Raw genomic sequence first — 24,354 nt, 5'->3', positions numbered from 1 at the left:
AAGGTGTGAAAATGAGTTAACAGGTCAGTACCGGAACAGCCCGTTACTAAAAGCAGAATCGGATTCACCGAAAAATAATAGAAATGATCTGATTACAATTCCTCCAGAGAGGATACAGTTGTTAAAAACAGACTGAGCGGTACACACAGCGTCCTGAGAAACAGCGATACAGCAATAGTTTGGGGAGGGAAGGCGAAGACACAAAATCCTACACAGACAGGTTTTATTTTGCCAAACGAAAGAATATAATATTTTTAAATTAAAACAGCTCTTAAAAGTCGAACTTTTACATTTAAATAGATCATTAAAACCTGGCCCTCAGAAAATTAGCAATAGTTATTTACACAAATGACAGTGTGGTTTATAAATTATTGTGATTCTAAGCTTTAAATCTGGTTTATTGGTGAGCGGTGCTATACTGCACATAAGCGAGTGTGAGGAGATCAATCATTGGACAATTAACTCCATCTACCGGATACTTCGAACACCTCGCGTTGTTGGCTGCAAATGGCCATTAGGAGCTGTTTCACCCTACCACACATAAAGAGGAAGCGGCCGAGCAACTAACTACCTGTCAGACTCATGGGGCTTTGATGCTTCTGCAATGTGTGTGTGAGAGGGGGGAGGAAGGATAAATTCTCCGTTTGAACCAAAGGTACAGCTTCTAGGGGCAATATCCTGTTTTTCAGCATCTTTTGTACCCGACCCCGGGGGTTTCATTCTACCCTCAAAGCAAAGCTTTCTCGTTTTCTCACGATAGCATAGTAGGTACAGCACAGGAGTAGGCCATTCGGCCCATCGAATTATCTCTTTGAAAGAGCTATCCAATTAGCCCCATTCCCCTGTAAATTTTTTCCCCTTCAGGTATTTGTCCAATTCCTATTTGAAAGTTATTATTGAATCTGCTTCCACCACCCTTTCAGGCAGTGCATTCCAGATCTTTACAACTGACTGCGGAAAAAAATATTTCCTCATGTCGCCTCTGGCTCTTTTGCCGATCACCTTAAAACTGTGTCCTCTGGTTACCGACCCTTCTGCCAATGGAAACAGATTCTCCTTATTTACTCTGTTAAAACTGTTCATGATTTTGAACACCTCTATCAAATCTACCTACATTTTTTTTAAGTGAAAAAATCGCCCTGGTCCTTCACTTTTCTATATATTTGGTTATAAATTGGTGTTAGTTTTCAAAAACATCGCTAATTCTCCAGAGAAACTGAAAATACATTTATCTGGTCTTCGGACAGCACGTCTGCAAACTTAATTTTATAATGAGAGTTTAAATACTTAAATTTAATAATTTGATAACTTCATTCCGCAGGATTAAAAACACATGGGCTTTTCAAATAATGTCACAATATTGAAGTTTAAGGCGTCGTTTTCAAACTAATAAAGTACCATTCTCTGTCTTGTTGGATGTGTTGGGAACTTAAAGCAAACAGTGAAATCACCGCAGCATATGTAGTTATCTCAGGAAATACAGATCGGGCAATGTAACCACAAAAGTAAATTTTCATGTACAACGATCATTTCCCCTCTAAGAAACTCACTACATAGAAGCTGCGCTGTTTGGTACGTTCGTTTGAATATAATAGTGATGTTGAAGTACCTCCGTGTGTCTCAATTGCCTAAACTCTATGGCACTATTAATTTCGTTTACATCTTTAACGAAAATCGTTCCAAAGATTTTTATTCCCACATTTTATAATCCGTATTGAGCAAAAACAATCCGGGCGATATTTAAAATACTGTTAGAAACAAAAAAAGTTAGAACTTAATCTTCCAACAATATTTGTTTTTTTTTTAAAAGAAAGACACACGCAAGTGATTAACAAAGTCTTATTTAATAAAGCCTCACGAAAATTGCACTCGTCATCCTTCAGGAGAGAGTAAAGAAAGTAAACCTTCTTGTTGTGAGGCTTTCTGCCGAATAGCCTCACACAGACCAGACTGAAACTTGAAGGGTGAAACTGACCCAGCCGCCGAGACCCTCGGCCAATCATAAGTGGGCGAGCCCCGGACTCTGGATAACGCAGGGGTCTGGCAAGGGCATGGGATTGGTTGTCGGAAGAGCCTGGGCGTGGGGAGGATTCCCTACTACAGCCCACAGAGTTTGGAATAAATAGGGCAAAAGTTTCACTGGACTGAGCACAGGTACCGAACGGTACGAGCAGTACAGCCAAAGGCAACAAAATAATATTTTTTTTAAAAAAAAGGAGGAAACGAGAAAGAAAGGGGGAAAAGGAAAGGTTCTCTTTTTTTAAAATAAGTTTTATTAGGATCCCGTCGCTTCCAGATCGCCCCACCATGGAGATAACGGACACCTCTCTCTGCTCCTTCTCGTCTGCTGATGACTTCTATGACGATCCCTGTTTCTCGACTTCAGACATCCACTTTTTCGAGGATCTAGACCCCAGGTTAGTCCACGTTGGGCTGCTCAAACCCGACCAGGTGCCGACCGAGGACGAGCACATTCGAGCCCCCAGTGGCCACCACCAAGCCGGTCGCTGCTTGCTTTGGGCTTGCAAGGCTTGCAAGAGGAAAACGACCAACGCCGACCGCAGGAAAGCGGCCACCATGAGAGAAAGGAGGCGCCTCAGTAAAGTGAACGAGGCGTTTGAAACGCTCAAGAGATGCACGTCCACCAATCCGAACCAGAGACTGCCCAAAGTGGAGATTCTGAGAAACGCCATCAGGTACATCGAAAGCTTGCAGGCCCTCCTGAGAGAGCAGGACGAGAACTATTTCTCGGTCATGGATCAATACAGTGTCGATTCAGATGCCTCCAGCCCACGGTCCAATTGCTCGGATGGGATGGTAAGAAACCTGATTTCTGTACACACACACAATATTAATATTGTTCCAGGCATAAACGGTAGAGGAAGGCGCAGAATTAAATTATTTGGTTGCTTTTGCATATGATGCAATTGCTTTAAAACGACCGATTTCGTTTCTCTAAAGAGTTTTGAAAATTTTATTTACTATTATGTACTGTAGATAGACGTTATGAAAGTAAAAATGTAAAAGTTACTAGAACTCCTTGCATCTTAAACGTAAGTATTAGATGCAAGTGCTCGGGAACAGATTTCCAGACTGTTTTGTCTTTATTTAAGACCAAATGCAAGAATGGCTTATCTGCGATGTAATTCCCATCTTATGTAAACTGTTTTAAATCTCTCAGCTCCCCCACACACAAACACTAGCTGGCCACATGAGTTCAGGGCACTGCGGCTGACTGGTTTTCATTTTGACTTTGCAGTTGGATTGCAGCGGCCCCACGTGCACCAGGAGACGCAATAACTACGACAACACCTACTTCTCGGAAACGCCAAACGGTGAGTGAATGTTTACTTGACGGAAGAAGAGGCAAAAACAAAAATAAATCACACGAGCAAAGAGCACAGCGGGATCCCATCCTGGGAAAGAACGTACCTAAAGTACACAGTGATTAATTCCAGCCAAATGTTCACCCTAGATCTTTCCAACTAAATAACAGCTATCGGGTTGTACTTCAGGATATTACATTAGTAAAATAGAGTAATAAGCAAAGCTGGCACAATTTGAGACACATCTGGTAACTAGCTTGGAACGAAAACATTAAAGCACAATCAGGACTCTTTTACTAATGTTGGTTTTCATAGAAATATATCCCACATTTTATTATTTATGATTGTAGCCGAGATAATTGTGCCTAGTGTCTCAATTAGCTGGGATACTTTTCAGACACGATATTACGGTCTCTCCTTTATCGGTTGAAAAACTGTCAGCGGTTAATTCGATTTGCTATTTACTAAATTACTTGTGTATTTCTATAGCGCTTTGTCTCCGGGCTTTTCACACAATTGAGTTACTTTTCTGTAGTGCAGTTGTCATTTACGGTATCATTCTAATGTTCATTATGTTTAGATTCGAGAACTGGTAAAAGTTCTGTTATTTCAAGCCTGGACTGTCTCTCCAACATCGTCGAAAGGATTTCCACAGACCGGCCGACTTGCCCGGTAATGATGGTCCCAGACGGGACTATGGGCAGCCCCACGTCTCCCCGGGAAGGAGCCACCTTGAACGATCCCACAGCCATCATCCCATCGCCGGACAACTGCACCCGCACCGAGATTCCGAATGACAACCCCATTTACCAGGTGTTATAACGGCTGAGGATAACCGCCAGGCCCGTCCGTACATTCATGATAAGGACTGAACCCAGTAGAAGAGGAGATAGCACTAAGTTAGGGCGAATGGTTCATAGCCAAAAGGGGCAAGTCAACCAAGAACAAACCATTACCGCCAGCGCTGTGATCGAGAACCCCAGCCACTTGTATTAAAATCTAACCAATCACCATATTTAACATTTGTCCGCCCTTAGGAACAAAAATTGTGTTTCTTTTCTTTATTTTTCCTTCTTGAAATGCATCCCAAGAAAAAAATAAGAAACATAATGTGGACCACTTTTTGTAAAGCTTTGTGTATACTTGTAAATAAGAGTTGCCTTTTGCCAATCCATTGATATATTTAATGTCGCTTGTTTATAGAAATGCTTGGTTTGATGTGCCAAACTAAATTTATATATTTATATATATATATATTATCAGTGTGAATGCCAAGATTGTTTCAAGAAATACAAAATAAAAAAGGTATTTATAAAAAGGTTTCCCCCTTTTCTGCATTGATTCCAACACTCCTGTCGGTGACTTGTTACAGTGGAAAGGGGGCCAGGAAATTAACTGTGAGCGCTTTTTTGTTTGTATAGAAAAGGAGTCAAATCGCTGGCAGAGATTTTACCCAGAGTGGGAGCTGTCAGCTTGACCCACTCGTATCACTCTGCTCCTAGTGGGAGCATTCTGGGTTCGACCCCCATTTCAAAGGGACTAAAGCACATAATCTAGGCTGACAGTTCAGTGCAGTACTGAGGGGGTGGGGGGTGGGGGCGCTGCATTGTCGGAGGTGCTGTCTGATATTATAAACCTCTGCCAGTTTTAAGTGGATAAAAGATCCCATGGAATTCTCCTGGTGTCCTGGCCAACATTTAACCTTCAAATCAACAGGTCCCAAAAACATATCAACTGGCCGTTTCTCTCATTTGCCTACAAAATTGCATTTCAAAAACAATTCATTGGATGTGCCTTCCTGGAGTCGTGCGAGGAGCCATAAGTGCAGGTTCTTTTATTCCTGCAAGTGTCAGTGACCATTGATCTTGATTTAAAAATAAATAAGACAGCGACCACTCTAATCAGTAAGGAAATAGAACAAAATCAATGAAAAAAAACGGCTGATATCTAATTTTCCTGATCCTAAAACGCCCGTTAAAATATATAAAAAAACACATGGAATATATTACCAGGTGCTACTTGTGTTTTAGTACTCAGATCCTTCTTTTGTACGTTCTATAATAAAAAATAACTTACCTTATATCATATATCAGTCGGTCGGAAATGTAAAGAACAGCCTTCAGTCTGAAATCCCCATTCCCACACCTAAAAACCGAACTTCAGGGGCCCGGATTAGCAGCAGGAATTCATCAAGTCCAAGGCCGCTGAAATGCGCTTTTCAAAGAAGATTGGTCGGAGTGGTGGAATGTGATCCTCAAAACATTGCCACGGATCCCGAAATCTGGAATTTGATTATTCCTCACTCTAAACCACTGGCCTCCGTTATGTCCAATTTATTTAATCCCAAACAGTATTGCATAAAACCAGGAACCCGAATAAGACAAGTGTCAGTGTTACTTCGGGTAAAGGCAACATATTATTGTGCAAAATGATGGTGGTGGTTTGGGGCGGGGTGTTTTGGCCAAACTAAAATACAGTCAGAAATTTAGACCTGCAGTTAAAGTCTGGTGTGGGAAGGAATATTTTTCAACTAATTGAGAATTGTATGTGGTTTGACTCGCACTTGAACATATACCGACCACGAATGTCTTGCCAAATAATAATCAAACCATTTGTCAAATTATTCGGTTCAGTAATGGCCGGAAAAGGTCGCACGCTAGGACTCTCTACACAGCCGCCGAGAATACTTATCCCGTTAAACACTGAGGATTCTTCATTCTCACAAGCGATCCTAAGTAACGGATTTGATGCTAGTTTAAGTCGTCGTTCTTGTAAGGAGGCCTGGCATTGTAGGAAGGTATAGAGGGATGGACTCACGCCAAAGGGTCAAATCGACGCGTTCTGTTGGTTCATTTTGTGTGTGGAATATTTTTATTTTAGCAAAAGTGAATAACTTTAAAATCTCATAACGCAGACTGTTGACCGAATAGGTGTGTGAATGACGTTAGCATATCCCAGCAGAAATACCCAGAGAGATCAAACCTCAGCACAAGTGGATGGATGTTTACCACAGGTTTTATTAAGCGTTATTTAACTATAGTTGGTCACAGTTGTGTGCAATGCTGTCACTTTGAATGCATACTTCAAACATTTCTTTGAAACAGCATTTTCCTGGTTTTATACAAACATTTCCGTTTCTATAATGCAGCAGGCATTTCACAGGTAGGATGGCACATTTTGAAATATTATACAGCAAGCATTTTGAAATATTACACAGGAAGAGATAAGTTGCCCCCCACAACATCTGGTTGGAAGGCTAATTCCAACAGACCCTTCACACGGATACTACATCCACACTCATGGTTTCTGTTCCCAATCTCCTCCCTTCCCGCTAAAGATTCTGACACTTGCTGGGGCGGGTCCCACTAGTACCAGCTATCCGCTGCTACAACGCTAAGGGGCCATTCTTCAAGTGGGACCCTAGTAAGAGCGTCATCACTCAGGACAGTCAGCATGGATTTGTTAAGGGAAGGTCGAGTCTGACTAGATTGAATTTTTTGACGAGGTAACAAGGAGGGTCGATGAGGGTAGTGCATTTGATGTAGTCTACATGGATTTTAGCAAGGCTTTTGACAAGGTGCCACATGGCAGACTGGTTATAAAAGTAAAAGCCCATGGTATTCAAGAGAAAGTGGCAAGTTGGATCCAAAAATTAGCTCAGTCGCAGGAAGCAAAGGGTAATAGTCGACGGGTGTTTTTGTGACTGGAAGGCCGTTTCCAGTGGGATTCCGCAGGGCTTAGTACTAGGTCCCTTACTTTTTGTGGTATATATCAATAATTTAGACTTAAATGTTGGGGGCATGATTAATTAAGATGAAACAAAAATTGGCCGTGTGGTGGATAGTGAGGAGGAAAGCTGTAGACTGCAGGAAGATAGCTGGTCAGTTGGGCAGAAAAGTGGCAAATAGAATTCAATCCAGAGGAGTGTGAGGTAATGCATTTGGGGAGGGCAAACAAGACAAGGGAATACACAATAAATGGAAGGATACTGAAAAGTGTAGAGGAACAGAGGGACCTTGGAGTGCATGTCCACAGATCCCTGGAGCTGGCAGGACAGTTAGATAAGGTGGTTAAAAAGGCATATGGGACACTTTCCTTCATTAGCTGAGGCATAGAATATAAGAGCAGGGAGGTTATGCTAGTACTGTATGAAACACTAGTTAGGCCACAGCTTGAGTACTGCGCACAGTTCTGGTCTCCACATTACAGGAAAGATGTGACTGCGCTAGAGAGGGTACAGAGGAGATTTACGAGGATGTTGCCAGGACTGGAGAATTTTAGCTATGAGGATAGATTGAATAGGCTGGGGTTGTTTTCTTTGGAACAGAGGAGGCTGAGGGGAGATTTAATTGAGGTGTATAAAATTATGAGGGACCTATTTCCCTTAGCAGAGGTCAATAACCAGGAGGCATAGATTTAAAGTAATTGGTAGAAGGATTAGAGGGGAGTTGAGGAGAAACTTTTTCACCCAGAGGGTGGTGGGGTCTGGAATTCACAGCCTGAAAAGGGTGGTAGAGGCAGAAACCTTCAACTCATTTAAAAGTACTTGGATGTGCACTTGAAGTGCTGTAATCTACAGAGCTACCGACCAAGTGCTGGAAAGTGGGATTAGGTTGGATAGCTGTTTTTTTGGCCTGCACTGACACGATGGGCCGAATGGCTTCCTCCTGTGCCATAAATTTCTATGATTCTATTCAGCTGTAGAGGGCATTACAGCAAAGCTTGCTCAGGTTCTCATAAGATACCCATTTTCATCTGGATAGCCAACACCCTAGACCTTAGCTAATTTTTCTTCGTCCTAGCACGGCAGCTGCTACCTTAGTTGAGGTCAGGGAGTTCAATACAGACCGAGAATTGAATCCAGGACCTATAGGGTGAAATTCCACAGTTTCCTCCATCAGCCGTCGTAACTATGGCGGAAGTTCCAGGGAAACCCTGCAGAAACGGCAGAATTGGCTGCTTTTGCTGTTCATGCAGGGTTTCTGCCGGACAATCAGGAAAACTTCATGGAATCCCAACTGTATGTCTTAGTACTAGACCAGGCAGAGCCTTTGCTCAAGCAAGCCACGAGGGGGTGCTCACACTATTCTCCCACATTTTTGATCAGCACCTGATACCATTTTCTCTAATTTATTGCAAAATATAGAATGACATGCTTTCAATCACGTGATTTAATTTTGCAGATAGACTGTCACACGGGATTCTTGTCTTATGATCTCACTTTGCAGCACTGTTTACATACACATTTGTACCAATCTTATTTAAAATGTTCAGGAGATTGAAATGATTCTCATCATCTCAAAAGTTTGATTTCATTAACTAAAGAGTTCCAAGAACATTCTACACCCAACCAAAAGGAACAAACATTTAACCATATACACCCAAAGAGAAATAATCATTTAATTATATACACCCAACCAAGAGGAATAGATATTTAACTATATACAATGCATCATATTGTAATTTTACACCAAAATTATAACGGGTATTATAACAGAGTTCGGACACAAAGTCTCTACCTGAAATGCTAACTTGCCTTCCTTTTAAAAAGATATCAACGTATTGTGCATTAATATTTTCAGTCTGGATTATATAATTGCAATGAAACTCAATTTATAATGCAGTGTCATGTAAATGATACTCACACTATTCACGCACATGTTTGATGAGCACCTGACATCATGGTATATATCCTCTGTGGTCTATTGCGAAATTTTGAATAACTTGCTTTATATCACATGATTTTATCTTGCAGATGGAATATTACACGGGATGATTATCATCTAATGATCTCACTGTGCATCACTGTCTACTGTCAGCTAGTTAGGTAAATTAAAACCTGGGCTAAAGTTGTGGATCAGCGTCAAAAAACAAGTGAAAAGATACCACAATTGATCAAATTTTGTAGGCACTTGGTTTATTACACATACCCCACAGGCGTGACTGCACTTCTAAGTAATTCAGTGCGTATGTGTGTGAAACATTTTGGAACGATTCTGAGAGACATGATATCACACTATATATATGCAAGTTCGTTCTGCTTCTTCAAAATCCTGTAGTAAAAGTGACTCCAATGTACGTTGCGCTATGGTACGTTTGTTCTGCAACCTAGTGATTTATTTGTAGTGGTTCATTTTTCTGCTGAGACAACTTTTTAAAAAGTTCTTATACCACTGCACACAACAGGCAGGCCATCACTTAATTCTCCATTGTTGAATGAATCATTCATTTTCATTAGTGAGGGAGGAGAGAAGACATTCTCAGCAGTTTCTAGAAACAGAATCTTTTAAGCTAAAAGAAATTGATCACACCCATGAGATGTTCCTCCTCTAAATCTCTTTCAGTCCCTTGCCCCCATCTTTCTTTGTGCGTCCCTTTCGCTATCCTCCTCTTATTGAACCTACTGTAGTTTTCTCTTCCACATTCTTCTACTCCCACCCTCTATCATTTCATCAGTAGCCTCAGTCTATTTCCCCAGTGTTCTCCAAGGCCTTCCTATCAATATTTCTGCTGTCAGATAGGCTGCACTGCTTCAAACATCCACAACACATGCTTGCCAGGAAGTACTGATGCACAAGCAACACGAAAAATAAAATCTACTTTACCTTGTGTAGTGTCAAATGGCTTCCCTTTCACATCAATGCAAATTAATAGTTTAACTGAAGAAAAAATGTACTAAGTGGATATAGGTAGTCTTGCACTCCTTTGGTTTTGTACCAATTGCAGAGTTAAAGGCAACCAGTGCAAAGCAAACTTTAGAAGGCTCCCAGGCATTGCAATTTCACTTTTTCAAACATCATACAGCAATTGTCCTGTCAGCCCTTTATTTAACGTTAAAGATCTAACAAGTAATTACATTTTAGGGAGCAAGTCTCTGCACATTCCCTAATTTGAAAGTCATTGCAGAGCTGACAGTATAATTCTAAACAGGTACCAATCTAAAACTGGTATCTGCAGTATGGCTACAACCCAAAAAAACACACTATATTATTCTCTTTAATGGATAGTGTATTGTGTCATCCCTTTTATCACTGCTGTCCAAATCAGGTGGTATAGTCACACAGTAAGAGTTGGCAGGTTTTGTAACAGCAGAAATGAAGAATGGCCCTGGAAATCATTTAACATCAAACAAATTGTATTAAGACTCCTTCTACCATTAAATAAAATTTCCATCAAGCAAAATGGAACCATTCCCCATTCACCTGCATACCTTTAATTGAACATAGGCTGAAGTCAAAGTCAAACTTGAAGACTTTTACCTGAATCCGTCGTTATGCCACTAACCTCCAGCCTTTGTGCTATCTATTGTATAAAAGTTAGATGTGCTTAAAACAATGGCTCAGTTAGTTTACTCAGTGAGCAACTTAGCCATACAGACCAAGAAGGCTCCAGTTTCACCCCTGGTCTAAACTAATCCCAGCCAGGGTGTCAGCAGATGTTCTACAATTGGTTTCAAAGGCTTGGACTAGGGGGAGCAGAAAAAGCCACGGTTCCTGATCCTATTCACTATTCAATGGCCCCTGCTGGATGTTTACCCACGCGGGCAAGGTACCAGAGGGAAACCAGCTCCTATGACATCTTCAGGAATAGAGGAGGAAAATTAAATTAGTTTAAAAAGGAGATGGGACTCGCCTGCTGTAGGAGTTCGCTCTTTCTCATTATGTGTAATTCACTCCTGTAAACAGAGTAGAAATAGTGACAAATTCAGATTGCCAGGATACCCATATATAAACTGTGCAGCCCATAATTGGGGTGATTAGCTGTACTTGCTTCATGCGACTACATTATATGGGAGGAAATGCATTAAAGATGTGAATGAAGGAACACTTATAGGGGTAGGTTACTGCTGTGAAGTTTACCCTGCTGCATTATAAGCTTTCATGGTAAGCATTCAAAATACTGTCAGACAGTGTGAGGGGAAACATAATATGTGCCATGCAGCCTTAGTACACCTATTAATATAAAGTAATGGTGGGTTATCCAGCTGGTGAGATAATTAAACTCTATACAGCATTGCAGCCAGTGACCTGGCGTTGCTTTGAGCATGCATATTGGTAGCCAGCTCATCCGTTACATTCCTTGGAGCTCAGTGCATCAGTAGTTGCTTCTGCCAATATTACTTCAATAACCCTTTTCAGAATTAGAGATTGTTAGAAATTTCAGATATGAACTAAATGTTCTTTTGGGTTCAGCATCGCCAGTCATTTCTGATATGGACTTTGCATTCCCTATGACTAGAGAGTACCTTTACCACCCAACAACTGGGTGCATGACCTGAGGGTCATAACAATAAAATCCCTCTTTTGGTGTACTGGATTCTGTGATCTTGCATGTGCCACCATGTGTGATACTTATGTCTACCAGCAGGTGACCTGATAAGCACTAATGAAACAAGGCAATTGTAATCCAACAAACAAGTTTATTTTACATGATGTACATATATGAACAGAATGCAGTCTTCTAATGTAAAACAGTCGATTTCATATCACTTCTTGTAACATGGAAAATAACAAAATTCTACCCCCAGTGGGCTAAACTCACTTCACAGGGTGGCAATCCTTGAAACTAGCCAGCACTAACTTTTCCTGTTCTAGGCCGCATGCATTCATGGCTCAACCTAGATTTTCTCAGACTTTCTCTCGCTGGAGAGAATACGAGACTCACCACCTCATTGTTTCAAGCTCAAAATCGGCTGAAGACTGACTTGCCAGAGCGAAAGAGACAAAAGCTTAACGTTTGGCCCTCCCCGAGCTCAGTCAAGGATTGGTTTATTGAGCTACCAATCAAAACTGCAACCTTGAATGAGGAACCACCCTTATTTAGCTGCGCCTCCAGCTGTGCTCAATGATTGGAGGATATTATAAAATTACATGCATGAATATCTCTAGGTGGCAGTGAACAATTCTCATTATTTCAAACTAATTTGGCATGAAAGAAACATAATTCTATTAACTATTTTATCTGGTGCTCCAGTTAATAGACTTAATCAATATCCCAGATAGTTTGTGTACTGCTGTAAGCTAACCCCTTGTGGGTTGAATTAAGAGCATAATATAAGCTAACCTGAAATGCCTTCTAGGCCAAATAGGTAATAATCTTAAAACGTGACCACTCCCTTCACTGAAATGGAACTATCTGCATTCAGCACTACACGCGTCCCATATCCACCAGAAGATCCCAGTATTGAAGATAGGCACCTGAAAATGCCCTCCCCTTTAAACTGCTGCAGCCCTTCCAAGTCCTCCAGCAGCATACTACTTCTCCCCCACAAAACAGCTAGCCCCCAATGACAGACCACAAGTGGAGTATTAAGGTACTAGGGGGATAGGCATCAATGCGTTGAATGGGCTTTTCTTGTCTTTCATTGATTTTAATCTCTTCAGACAAGATGGTATTGTCCAAGGAAACACTTGTTGGTGCATTGATTGTATTTAGAGTGCTGAGCATTCAAAAAACAGAAATTTATGGATAAGAATTGTTTCTCAAGAAACCCAAGCTTGGATATTGTTTCAGACAGAAGTAATATCAATGTGTAAGTGATTTTTAAAAAAATACACAGCTTGTGTGGTCTTGCGAGTGATGCCTTATTATTCTATAAACATGGCTCTTGTTGCTGTGATTCTGACTAGCCCTTTACTTTCCATATAACCTACTGAGGTTTTAGAAGCTCAATTTTATTTTTCATTACTGGATTCAAAATACCTTCCACTTGTCACATGAACCTTACAAACCATGTGTGTTCGAGGGAATTTACTCGACTATTACTTGTTGTCATTATTTGTGAACCATAACTTTTTGATCTCTATCTACTAGACTGTCTCAGGGATATTGCCTCAGACACGCTGAATAAACACAAGTCTTGCACTTTTATTTTCAGCCTGGTGTATTGATGCGTCACTTCAGTTGGTCACAGTATTGACAAAAGTAGACCAGCGATGTGCCTTCCTTCCTCTTCCCCTCCCCCACCATGATTTTCATGTTGGGTCTCCAACCGGGCAGGAGTCAGGTGTGGAATTAGTAGGAGCATGTTGGTGGCTGACCGTAGCAGAACCTCGGGAATCTAACTAATTCTAACCAGACAGCAAGCTCCGACATTTTAAGTTACCCCACTGTCTTTGACTCCATTAACCTGTCTGATATATGAGTAAATCAAATGTTTCTAATCTCTACTTTTCACTGGTTTAAAACTTGCATCTTCTGCTTCTACTGGTCTTACTTACTTTGAAGCTTTATTCCATGTTCACCTTAATTTCATTATTTTAGTCAGTGAATGGATGAGATACTAAGATTCATAAATTGGCTTTTCTTAAACTGCAGGTTATAAAGACCCTGATCCAAACTTGCAACTTCAATAAGAAGGGGGCGGAGGAGTGTTGATACAAAGATGGGAGATGGGAGGGAAAGTAGAGAGTGAGGAGGACATAAAAAACCTACAAGGGGATATAGACAGGCTGGGTGAGTGGGTGGAGATTTGGCAGATGCAATATAATATTGGAAAATGTGAGGTTATGCACTTTGGCAGGAAAAATCAGAGAGCAAGTTATTTTCTTAATGGCGAGAGACTGGAAAGTACTGCAGTACAAAGGGATCTGGGGGTCCTAGTGCAAGAAAATCGAAAAGTTAGTGTGCAGGTGTAGCAGGTGATCAAGAAGGCCAACAGAATGTTGGCTTTTATTGCTAGGGGGATAGAATATAAAAACAGGGAGGTGTTGCTGCAGTTATATAAGGTATTGGTGAGACCGCACCTGGAATACTGCATACAGTTTTGGTGTCCATACTTAAGAAAAGACATACTTGCTGTCGAGGCAGTACAAAGAAGGTTCACTCGGTTAATCCCGGGGATGAGGGGGTGGACATATGAGGAGAGGTTGAGTAGATTGGGACTCTACTCATTGGAGTTCAGAAGAATGAGAGGCGATCTTATTGAAACATATAGGATTGTGAAGGGGCTTGATCGGGTGGATGCAGTAAGGATGTTCCCAAGGATGGGTGAAACTAGAACTAGGGGGCATAATCTTAGAATAAGGGGCTGCTCTTTCAAAACTGAGGAGAAACTTCTTCACTCAGAGGGTAGTAGGTCTGTGGAATTTGCTGCCCCAGGAAGCTGTGGGAGCTACATCATTAAATAAATTTAAAACAGAAATAGACAGTTTCCTAGAAGTAAAGGGAATTAGGGGTTATGGGGAGCAGGCAGGAAATTGGACATGAATTTAGATTTGAGGTTAGGATCAGATCAGCCATGATCTTATTAAATGGCGGAGCAGGCTCAAGGGGCCGATTGGCCTACTCCTGCTCCTATTTCTTATGTTCTTATGAATCAGGACCATATTTGCAGACAGAATGAAAATGTTTGGCAGGTTGGTCACCCACAATAGAGGAGACCCTGTCTGTGAATTTTGAATACAGATTGGAGAAACAATCTAATCCGGATAATTCAATATCATTCTCTGTGCTGAAATGATTTGAATTAAGAAACATATTTGCAGGTCGATACTTTTTCAGAGAGAAGTGTTTCTGAAACCACCTAAAGAGGCAACAAATGCGGAAGGAAAACTATGGAAACTAAACAAATGTGTCCATGGCCTGACTGATACTTCCAGGGTATGCTATTTTTCGGTGAGATCTGTTCTGCTGAAAATAGGTTATGTTCAACTAAAATCAGATCCTGTAATATTTTATTGATACCATAATTGAAAGCTTTCAGGCATCTTCATGATGCACGTTGGTGATTTCTTATGAGGTGGTACTACGGAATTTGAGAAATTCGTCATTAATAAGATGGGTAGAATTGAAAATTGGGAGTCAGGCCTGTGGGGTTTTTAAATGTATTGGTTTAGATATTAAGCAGAGTGGGTCTGATATAACTTTAAATCAACAGTCCTAATTAGAGAATGTTACTCCCATCCCAGTGAATCATACTGGGTCATCACAGAAAGGTGATGATATATCTAAAGAGACAGAGCAATTACGAAGCTTGATTGGTCAGTTGAACTGGTTATGCACTCAGACTAGACCAGATGCTAGTTTTGATGTGTTGGAGTTAAGTACTTTAATGAAACACCCCATAGTAGAGGATGTTTTAATTCAAATAAAACATTACAAAAATTAAATATAGATGAATGCATACTTAAGTTCCCATCCTTAGGTTTCCCAAAGAAAATGAAGCTAGTTATCTTTAGCAATGCTTCACACGATAATCTTCCTGATGGGTATTCTAGTACAGTTGGTTGCAAGGAATTTCTTGTGGGTGTGAATGGGAAATGTTGTCTTTTAGTTTGGGAAGTTAAGAAAATAAAAAGGGTTATTAAAAGTACTCTAGCTGCTGAAACACTGGCTCTTATCGACGCAGTGGATATGGGATTCTATTTGGCAAATATCTTGAGTGACATCCTGTGCAATGGGAGTACTGAAGATAGTATACCCATTGAATGTTATGTAGACAATCGTTCATTGTGGGATAATGTACACTCTACGAAAAATGTGAGTGAGAAAAGATTAAGGATTGACCTTTTTTGGTGGTTTTGGTTGAGGGAAGAATGTTGTTCAAAATGCCAGGACAATTCCCTTCTCTTCATCAAACAGTGTCATGGGATCTTTAGTGTCCACCTGAACAGACAGGTGGACTAAAGGATGAACTAACAACAGAAGCATTTACCCATATAACAACATTCAGATACAGAAAAAAGTAACTCATTGTATGAAGCAGTAGGAGATATTTCATAGAGTTAAATCTAGTCTACAGCAGAGAAACAGGCCATTCGGCCTAACTGGTCTATGCCAGCATTTGTGCTCCACACAAGCCTCTTCTCACTCTTCTTCATCTAAACCTATCAACATATCCTTTTATTCCTTTCTCCCAAATGTCCTTATCTAGCTTCCGCTTAAATGTATCTATGCTATTCACCTCAACTATTCCTTGTGGTAGCGAGTTCCACATTCTTATCACTCTTTGGGTACAGAAGTTTCTCCTGAATGCCTTATTTAATTTATTAGTGACTATCTTGTATTTATGACCTCGAGTTTTGTACTCCCCTACAAGTGGAAACATTTTTTCTACATCTACCCTATCAAACCCTTTCATAATCTTAAAGGCCTTGATCAGGTCACCCCTCAGTCTTTTCTTTTCTAGAGAAAAGAGCCCCAGACTGTTCAGCCTTTTCTGATAAAGGATATTCTCTCAGTTTTGGCCTGATCTTTGTGAATCTTTTTTGCACTGTCTCCATTGCTTCTATATCCTTTTTTATAATATGGGGCCCACAACTGTGCACAGTACTCCAAGTGTGGTCTAACCAAGGTTCCACACAAGTTGAACACAACTTCTCTGCTTTTCAATTCTATCCCTGTAGAAATGAACCCCAGTGCTTGGTTTGCTTTTTTTTTGTTATGGCCTTATTAACCTGTGTCGCTACTTTTATAGTGATTTGTTTATCTGTACCCCAGGATTCCTTTGCTCCTCTATCCCATTTAGACTCTTATTTTCCAAGCAGTATGTGGCCTCCTTATTCTTCCTTCCAAAATGCACCTCCTCACACTTATCTATGTTGAAATTCATTTGGCAATTACACACCCATTCTGCAAATTTATGAATGTCGTAAGTGCTACATACACATGCATAAAGTGTTGACAGCAATGGGGATTTGAGAAGTGTCTGAATCTCAGTTCTAATAAGACTTCCCCAAGGTGGAGTTGGTGTGGATTCAGAGGAGATAGTGAGGATTCAGAAATGAACATTATTCACAAAACAAAGGAAATCCCTGCTTCTGGACTGAAACCAATCTCCCTTTGCTGCTGTGAACACAATGTACAATGACAACCGTGGGGCAAAATCTCAGGTGTTCTCCTGATGCTGGTTCCATTCAGTTATTAAACGGAGACGAGATCGCTATGGTCATATTTCACTCTACACTGCAGTACCACAAGTTTATGTTTCTATTTCCCAATCATCAACCACAGGTTCCTCTCTAACGACTTCACTGCAAATAGATGAGAAACTTTAAGAGTACTTTGACCAGCAATGTTAGGTCGAAGATCCTCAATTGTCACAAAAAGTACGCCCAAAACTGAATAAAAATACCCTGCACAGTTCACAACATGTAGGAATATTCAAACTACATAAATCATCTGAATTAGATTCCAGTCTATAACTCAGTCCCAGGTAGCCACCATTCTATAATAACAACTTGCATTTATATTGCGCCTTTAATGTAGTAAAACGTTCCAAGGCGCTTCACAGGAGCATTATCAAACAAAATTTGACACCAAGCCACATAAGGAGATATTAGGACAGCTTGGTCAAGGAGGTAGGTTTTAAAGAGCATCTTAAAGGAGAGAGAGGTGGAGAGGTTTAGGGAGGGAATTCCAGAGCTTAGGGCCTAGGCAGCTGAAGGCACGGCCGCCAATGGTAGAGCGACTAAAATCGGGGATGCGCAAGAGGCAAGAATTGGAGGAGCGCAGAGATCTTGGAGGGTTGTAGGGATAGAGGAGGTTACAGAGATAGGAAGGGGCAAGGCCATGGAGGGATTTGAAAACAAGGATGAGAATTTTAATATCGAGGCGTTCCTGGACCGGGAACCAGTGTAGGTCAGCGAGCACAGGGGTGATGGGTGAACAGGACTTAGTGCGAATTAGGATACGGACAGCAGAATTTTGGATGAGCTCAAGTTTATGGAGGGTGGGAAATGGAAGGCCAGCCAGCAGAGCATTGGAATAGTCAAGTCAAGAGGTAACAAAGGCATGGGTGAGGGTTTCAACAACAGATGAGCTGAGGCAGGGGCGGAGACGGGTGACGTTATGGAGATGGAGGTGGGCAGTCTTGACGATGGAGCGGATATGTGATCAGAAGCTCATCTCAGGGTCAAATAGGATGCCAAGGTTGCAATCGGTCTGGTTCAGCCTCAGACAGTGGTCAGGGAGAGGGATGGAGTTGGTGGCTAGGGAACGGAGTTGGTGGCGGGGACCGAAGGCAATGGTTTCAGTCTTCCCAATATTTAATTGGAGGAAATTTTTGCTCATCCAGTACTGGATGTCGGACATGCAGTGTGACAAATGAGAGACAGTGGAAGGGTCGAGAGAGGTGGTGGTGAGGTAGAGCTGAGTGTTGTTAGCGTACATGTGGAACCTGACATGTTTTCGGATGATGTCGCCGAGGGGCAGCATGTAGATGAGAAGGGGGCCAAGGATAGTTCCTTGGGGGACTCCAGAGGTAACGGTGCAGGAGTGGGAAGAGAAGCCATTGCATGTGATTCTCTGGCTAAGTCTGGATAGATAAGAATGGAACAGGTGAGCACAGTCCCACCCAGCTGGACAACGAGGAGAGACGTTGGAGGAGGATGGTGTGGTCAACCGTGTCAAAAGATGCTGACAGGTCGAGAAGGATGAGGAGGGATAGTTTACCATCGGCACAGTCACTTGGATGTCATTTGTGACTTTGATAAGGGCCGTTTCAGTACTGTGGCAGGGGTAGAAACCCGATTGGAGGGATTCAAACATGAAGTTGCGGGAAAGATGGGCATGGATTTGGGAGGCAACAACACATTCAAGAACTTGAGAGGAAAGGGAGGTTGGAGATGGGGCGGTAGTTTGCAAGGACAGAGAGGACGAGGGTGGTTTTTTTGAGGAAGGGGGTGATGACAGCAGATTTGAAGGAGAGGGGGATAGTACCTGAGAAGAGGGAATGTAGGGGCCAGGAAGGGAAGTTGGGTGGTCAGCAGTTTGGTGGGAATAGGGTCGAGGGAGCAGGAGGTGGGTCTTATGGTCAAGATGAGCTTGGAGAGGGCATGAGGGGAGATAGGAGAAAAACAATGCATCACTAATTGATACATTCAATCCTGGGGAGAGAACAGGAAAACCGTTTTCCTTCTACTCTGTGACACAGCAACTCTTTGAAAATAAAATGTAATTTTTTGACTCTGTCCAACATTTAAAATCAGAATCCAGGGGTGAAAACACTGTACCATGCAGTCCCCTATTTCCCTCACCATTTTAGATGTAGCTTATGATAGTCATCGTCAGAAAGTAGAATTATACTTCGATGATGGATATCAAATATAAAATAAAAAAGAACTTGCATTTACACATTGCTTTTCATGACCTCAGACTTCCCAAAGCACTTTACACCCAATGAAGTACTTTTGATGTGTAGTCACTGCGTTGTAATGCAAGAAACACAGCAGCTGATTTGTCCACAGCAAGGTCCCTCAAATAGCAAGATCCCCACAAACAGCAATGAGATAAACGATCATTTGTTTTTAGGTGTTGGTTGAGGAATAAATGCTGGCCAGGACCCAAAGAGAACTGCCCTCTTCTTCGAGAAGTGCCACGGGAGCTCTTACATCCACCCGAGGGGGCAGACAGGGCCTCGGTTTAACGTCGCATCCAAAAGACCCCACTTCCCAACCGTGCACCACTCCCTCAGTACTGCACTGAAGTGCCAGCCTAGATTACGTGCTCAAGTCTCGAGTGGGGCCTGAACCCACAACCTCCTGACTTAGGGGCAGGATTGCTACCACCGAGACAAGGCTGACAAAAAGAAAGAAAAGTTGTGCAGAGCTTCACTGTAGCTCTGAAACCTCAGCCACGAGCTGGCACCAACAGATTGGAACATTCAAAAGTGTGGTATCGTTTTACAGGACACTGTGTACATCAGTATCAAATGTACTAGCACACGTCACATGATGTATCATCACATTCTGACAAGTGATAACATGACAATCACGTTAGACTTCTGCAGACCCTCTTCAGCCTTTCACCCACCCCTCCCATTACAATTTTTTTCTGACTCTTTATATTTTATTGACACTACTAGGATCAGTGCTTCTGTGAACTTTCCCTTCTTCCTCTTAAGCTGCAAATACATCATTCGACACGTTCTTACTCATTCCTGCATCCTCATTGCGTTGAAATCAAGACTCATGGAGTCTCCTCTTTAATTCATTCTTTCCCTGGATCTCATAAGCAGTGAAACATCTTACCTCTCTCAGCATTCCCTTCTTCCTATAATCCACAGAGCTTTAAAACAAACTTGGCGTTGCCTATCTTATACTGTTTCGACATAGGTGAACGATAAAAGCCTGTAATGCAGTTTCACAATTTAAAAACGTTTCTATTCTTTGACTGACAGCATGGAGGTTCACATTCCATTTCTCAGATGATGAATTCCTGATTTTACCAATGCTATGATGTTGTCATGTCAAAGGCCAGGCACTTTCTGGCAGGAAGGCACTGACATCCAACCTCAGCACATGGTTATAGAACAGAATTGCCGCAACACTTAGTCTGCTGGAATCAATTCTTTAACAAGTCGGAGAGAAAGAAATCAGTGTAAAATAAAACGACATGAGCTCCTCCTAGTGGTTCAGTTGGAAAAGCCTGCTGAGCCACACAGACCAGGTCAGTCAGCTGACCTCAATATTAAAACCATGCAACTTTCTTTTTAAATAAATATGGGAGAATATTTACTTCTTGAAGTAAAATCTCAGTGAGTAGGTTAACATTCGGCTCAGTGGTTTATTTCTGAACAGGGAATAAATTACAGTCCAATGCCACAAACAGGCCAGAAAATAATCCGATAGCATACAAAAATAAAAAATGCAAATCATTTACTTTCACCAGCAGCAAGGGCAGAGGCAACTACTACCCGTCAAGCTGATAGCCACAATTCAAATTCCAGGGCAGCAGTGCCACTTCACTTTTCCAGCCATTGCAATACCTTATTTTGGCCATAAGATGGCATGTCTCACCCCCAAGTACTTAGTTGGCAACCTCAGTATTTTGTTAGGGAGCAAATGCCAAGAAAAGGTTCATTGGTGTTACCCTGGGAAGCAGTATCAATGCCACAACTGGTTCCACAGCTGTGGACTAGGGAGAGCAAAAACATTTTCCCCACTGCTGATCATTGCCCAGTCACTGGAAAGTTCAAGTGTGTGGACATTGGGTGACGACAGGATGGTGCTCAGCTGCAAGCCCCCACGGTCAAATAGTCTGTCGATACTATCTGGGCTCACACATGAACAATGACCACTTGGAAGTGGTAGGGAAGGTTGACCAACCCCTTAGCACCAGAATTTACAAAGAGGAAACGAAAGAAAAGGAAGCTTCTAAGTCTATTTGTATATGAAAAGTTTTATTTTTGATAAAATAGGACAGTTTTTTTTAAATTATTAAAGGAACAAAAATAGTTTGTGTTCCACTCCTTATCTTTTAATATTAACCAAACCATGATTGGCAGTGTTGAACAGGATGCAGTCCAGACCACCCTGCAGCATCAAGTGCAGCGAGAGTTCAATTCAGACTAAAGTTTCCTCTACTCTGTCCCAACAATGTGCCTCGCCCCCTGCTGTACAAGTGTGACAATTATCCATCTGACCTCACCACTCTCCTGTGATGTCTCTCAGTGAGGCTATCAATTTAGAACTGTAGAATCACCTGGCCTACAACAATATCTTTAATTACATGTGTGTACTATGTATTTACATAACGCATAACTCAGCTAAATTAGCAAAGTTCATTTTGTGTTAAAATAGCAGAGACAGGAATTTATGTAAGCTTGTTAACCGGTGGGCCAAAAATAGAACAATGGGGGAATTAAACCCAAATGTGAATTCAGAATGTGTCAGGTTAGTTAAATTTACTATACACTCTATAATATTAATTGTAGTTGGTTATCATTGGTTGAGAAATAACTTTTAAAAATGGGTAAACAAACAAAAAAAAGAGTTAAAGGGGTACTAAGATAAAACATATAAATATCATGAGATATATAGATATACAAGTAGACTCTAAATAAAATGGAAGGACAGCCGAAACCCGTTGCCTGCAATTCTTTTTTATTCATTCATGGGATGTGGGCGTCGTTGGCAAGGCCAGTATTTATTGCCCATCCCTAATTGCCCTTGAGAAGGTTGTAGTGAGCCGCCTTCTTGAACCGCTGCAGTCCGTGTGGTGACGGTTCTCCCACAGTGTTAGGTAGAGAGTTCGAGGATTTTGACCCAGTGACGATGAAAAGGAATGACAATATATTTCCAAGTCAGGATGGTGTGTGACTTGGAGGGGAACGTGCAGGTGGTGTTGTTCCCATGTGCCTGCTGCCCTTGTCCTTCTAGGTGGTAGAGGTCGCGGGTTTGGGAGGTGCTGTCGAAGAAGCCTTGATAAGATGCTGCAGTGCATCCTGTGGATGGTACACACTGCAGCCACGGTGCGCTGGTGGTGGAGAGAGTGAATGTTTAAAGTGGTGGATGGGGTGCCAATCAAGCGGGCTGCTTTGCCCTGGATGGTGTCGAGCTTCTTGAGTGTTGTTGGAGCTGCAATCATCTAGGCAAGTGGAGAGTATTCCATGACTCTCCTTACTTGTGCCTTGTATAGAATCATAGAAAGGTTACATGCGGAAGGAGGCCATTTGGCCCACCGAGTCCGTGCCGGCTCTATGCACGAGCAATCCAGCAACCCCACTCCCCTGCTCTATCCCCGTAGCCCTGCAAATTTTTTCCTTTCAAGTACTTATCCAGTTCCCTTTTGAAGGCCATGATTGAATCTGCCTCCACCACCCCCTCGGGCAGTGGATTCCAGATCCTAACCACTCACTGTGTAAAAAGATTTTCTTCATGTCATCTTTGGTTCTTATGCAAATCACCTCAAATCTATGTCCTCTGATTCTTGACCCTTCTGCCAATGGGAACAGTTTCTCTCTACTTTATCTAGATCCTTCATGATTTTGAATACCTCTATCAAATCTCCTCATAACCTTTTCTATTCCAAGGAGAGCAACCCCAGCTTCTCCACATAACTAAGGTCCCTCATCCCTGGAATTATTCTAGTAAATCTCCTCTGCACCCTCTCTAAGGCCTTCACATCTTTCCTAAAGTGCAGTGCCCAGAACTGGACACAGTACTCCAGTTATGGTCGAACCAGTATTTTATAAAGGTTCATTATAACTTCCTTGCTTTTGTACACTATGCATAAAGCCCACGATCCCATTTGCTTTTGCTTTTTTAAGCCGCTTTCTCAAACTGTCCTGCCACCTTCAACGATTTGTGCACATATACTCCCAGATCTCTCTGTTCCTGCACCCCTTTTAGAATTGTGTCCTTTAGTTTATATTGCCCCTCCTCACTCTTCCTACTAAAATGTATCACTTCACATTTTTCTGCGTTAAATTTCATCTGCCACGTGTCCACCCATGCCACCAGCTTGTTTATATCCTCTTGAAGTCTATCACTATCCTCCTCACTGTTCACTACACATCCAAGTTTTGTGTCATTTGCAAATTGTGCCCTGTACACCCAAGTCCAAGTCATTAGTATATATCAAGAAAAGCAGTGATCCCAGCACCGGCCCCTGGGGAACACCACTGTACATCACCCCCCAGTCCGAAAAACAGCCATTCACCACTACTCTCTGTTTCCTGTCCTTTAGCCAATTCTGTATTCATGCTGCAACTGCCCTTTTTATTCCATGGGGTTCAATCTTGATAACAAGCCTATTATGCAGCAACTTTATCAAAGGCCTTTTGAAAGTCCATGTACACCATATTAACTGCATTGCCCTCATTGACCCTCTCTGTTACCTCATCAAAAAACTCTATCAGGTTAGTTAAACACGATTTGCTTTTAACAAATCCATGCTGGCTTTCCCTAATCAATCCACACTTGTCCAAGTGACTGCTAATTCTGTTCCAGATTATCATTTCTAAAAGTTTCCCCACCACCAAGGTTAAACTGACTGGCCTGTAGTTGCTGGGTTTATCCTTACACCCTTTTTTGAACAAGGGCGTAATATTTACAATTCCCCAGTACTCTGGCACCACCCCCGTATCTATGGATGTTTGGAAGATCATGGCCAGTACCTCCGCAATTTCCACCCTTACTTCCCTCAGCAACCTAGGATGCATCCCATCTGGACCAGGTGACTTATCTACTTTAAGTACAGCTAGCCTTTCTAGTACCTCCTCTATCAATTTTTAGCCCATCCAGTGTCAGCTATATCTTCCTTTACCGACACTCTGGCAGCATCTTCTTTCTTGATAAAGACAGAT

At 41.8% G+C, this 24,354-nt stretch overlaps 1 protein-coding gene and 1 long non-coding RNA gene across 2 annotated transcripts in view; one reads left to right on the top strand and one right to left on the bottom strand.

Annotated features, from left to right (window-relative positions):
- LOC137327696 (uncharacterized) overlaps nucleotides 1–20,617 on the bottom strand; it is a 333,654-nt gene extending 313,037 nt beyond the window's left edge. The window contains exon 1 of the long non-coding RNA XR_010964521.1: nucleotides 20,297–20,617. This is a non-coding gene — a long non-coding RNA (uncharacterized lncRNA). The remainder of the gene's footprint in view (nucleotides 1–20,296) is intronic.
- myod1 (myogenic differentiation 1) lies at nucleotides 2,120–4,644 on the top strand. Its single transcript, XM_067993853.1, has 3 exons — nucleotides 2,120–2,817; nucleotides 3,260–3,335; nucleotides 3,907–4,644. The coding sequence occupies exons 1-3, from the start codon at nucleotides 2,308–2,310 to the stop codon at nucleotides 4,146–4,148; spliced, it is 828 nt and encodes a 275-aa protein (XP_067849954.1). The 5' UTR covers nucleotides 2,120–2,307; the 3' UTR covers nucleotides 4,149–4,644.
- Nucleotides 20,618–24,354: the final 3,737 nt, after the last annotated feature.

The sequence above is a fragment of the Heptranchias perlo genome, chromosome 12 (genome assembly GCF_035084215.1).
Source record: "Heptranchias perlo isolate sHepPer1 chromosome 12, sHepPer1.hap1, whole genome shotgun sequence".
NCBI lineage: Eukaryota > Metazoa > Chordata > Chondrichthyes > Hexanchiformes > Hexanchidae > Heptranchias > Heptranchias perlo.
This window is presented reverse-complemented; position numbering and strand designations above follow the sequence as displayed.

Coding starts and splice junctions, on each gene's coding strand:
- myod1 (XM_067993853.1), top strand. CDS start 2,308: ATGGAGATAACGGACACCTCTCTCTGCTCCTTCTCGTCTGCTGATGAC. Junction 2,818..3,259: donor CCAATTGCTCGGATGGGATG/GTAAGAAACCTG, acceptor TTGACTTTGCAG/TTGGATTGCAGCGGCCCCAC. Junction 3,336..3,906: donor CTTCTCGGAAACGCCAAACG/GTGAGTGAATGT, acceptor CATTATGTTTAG/ATTCGAGAACTGGTAAAAGT.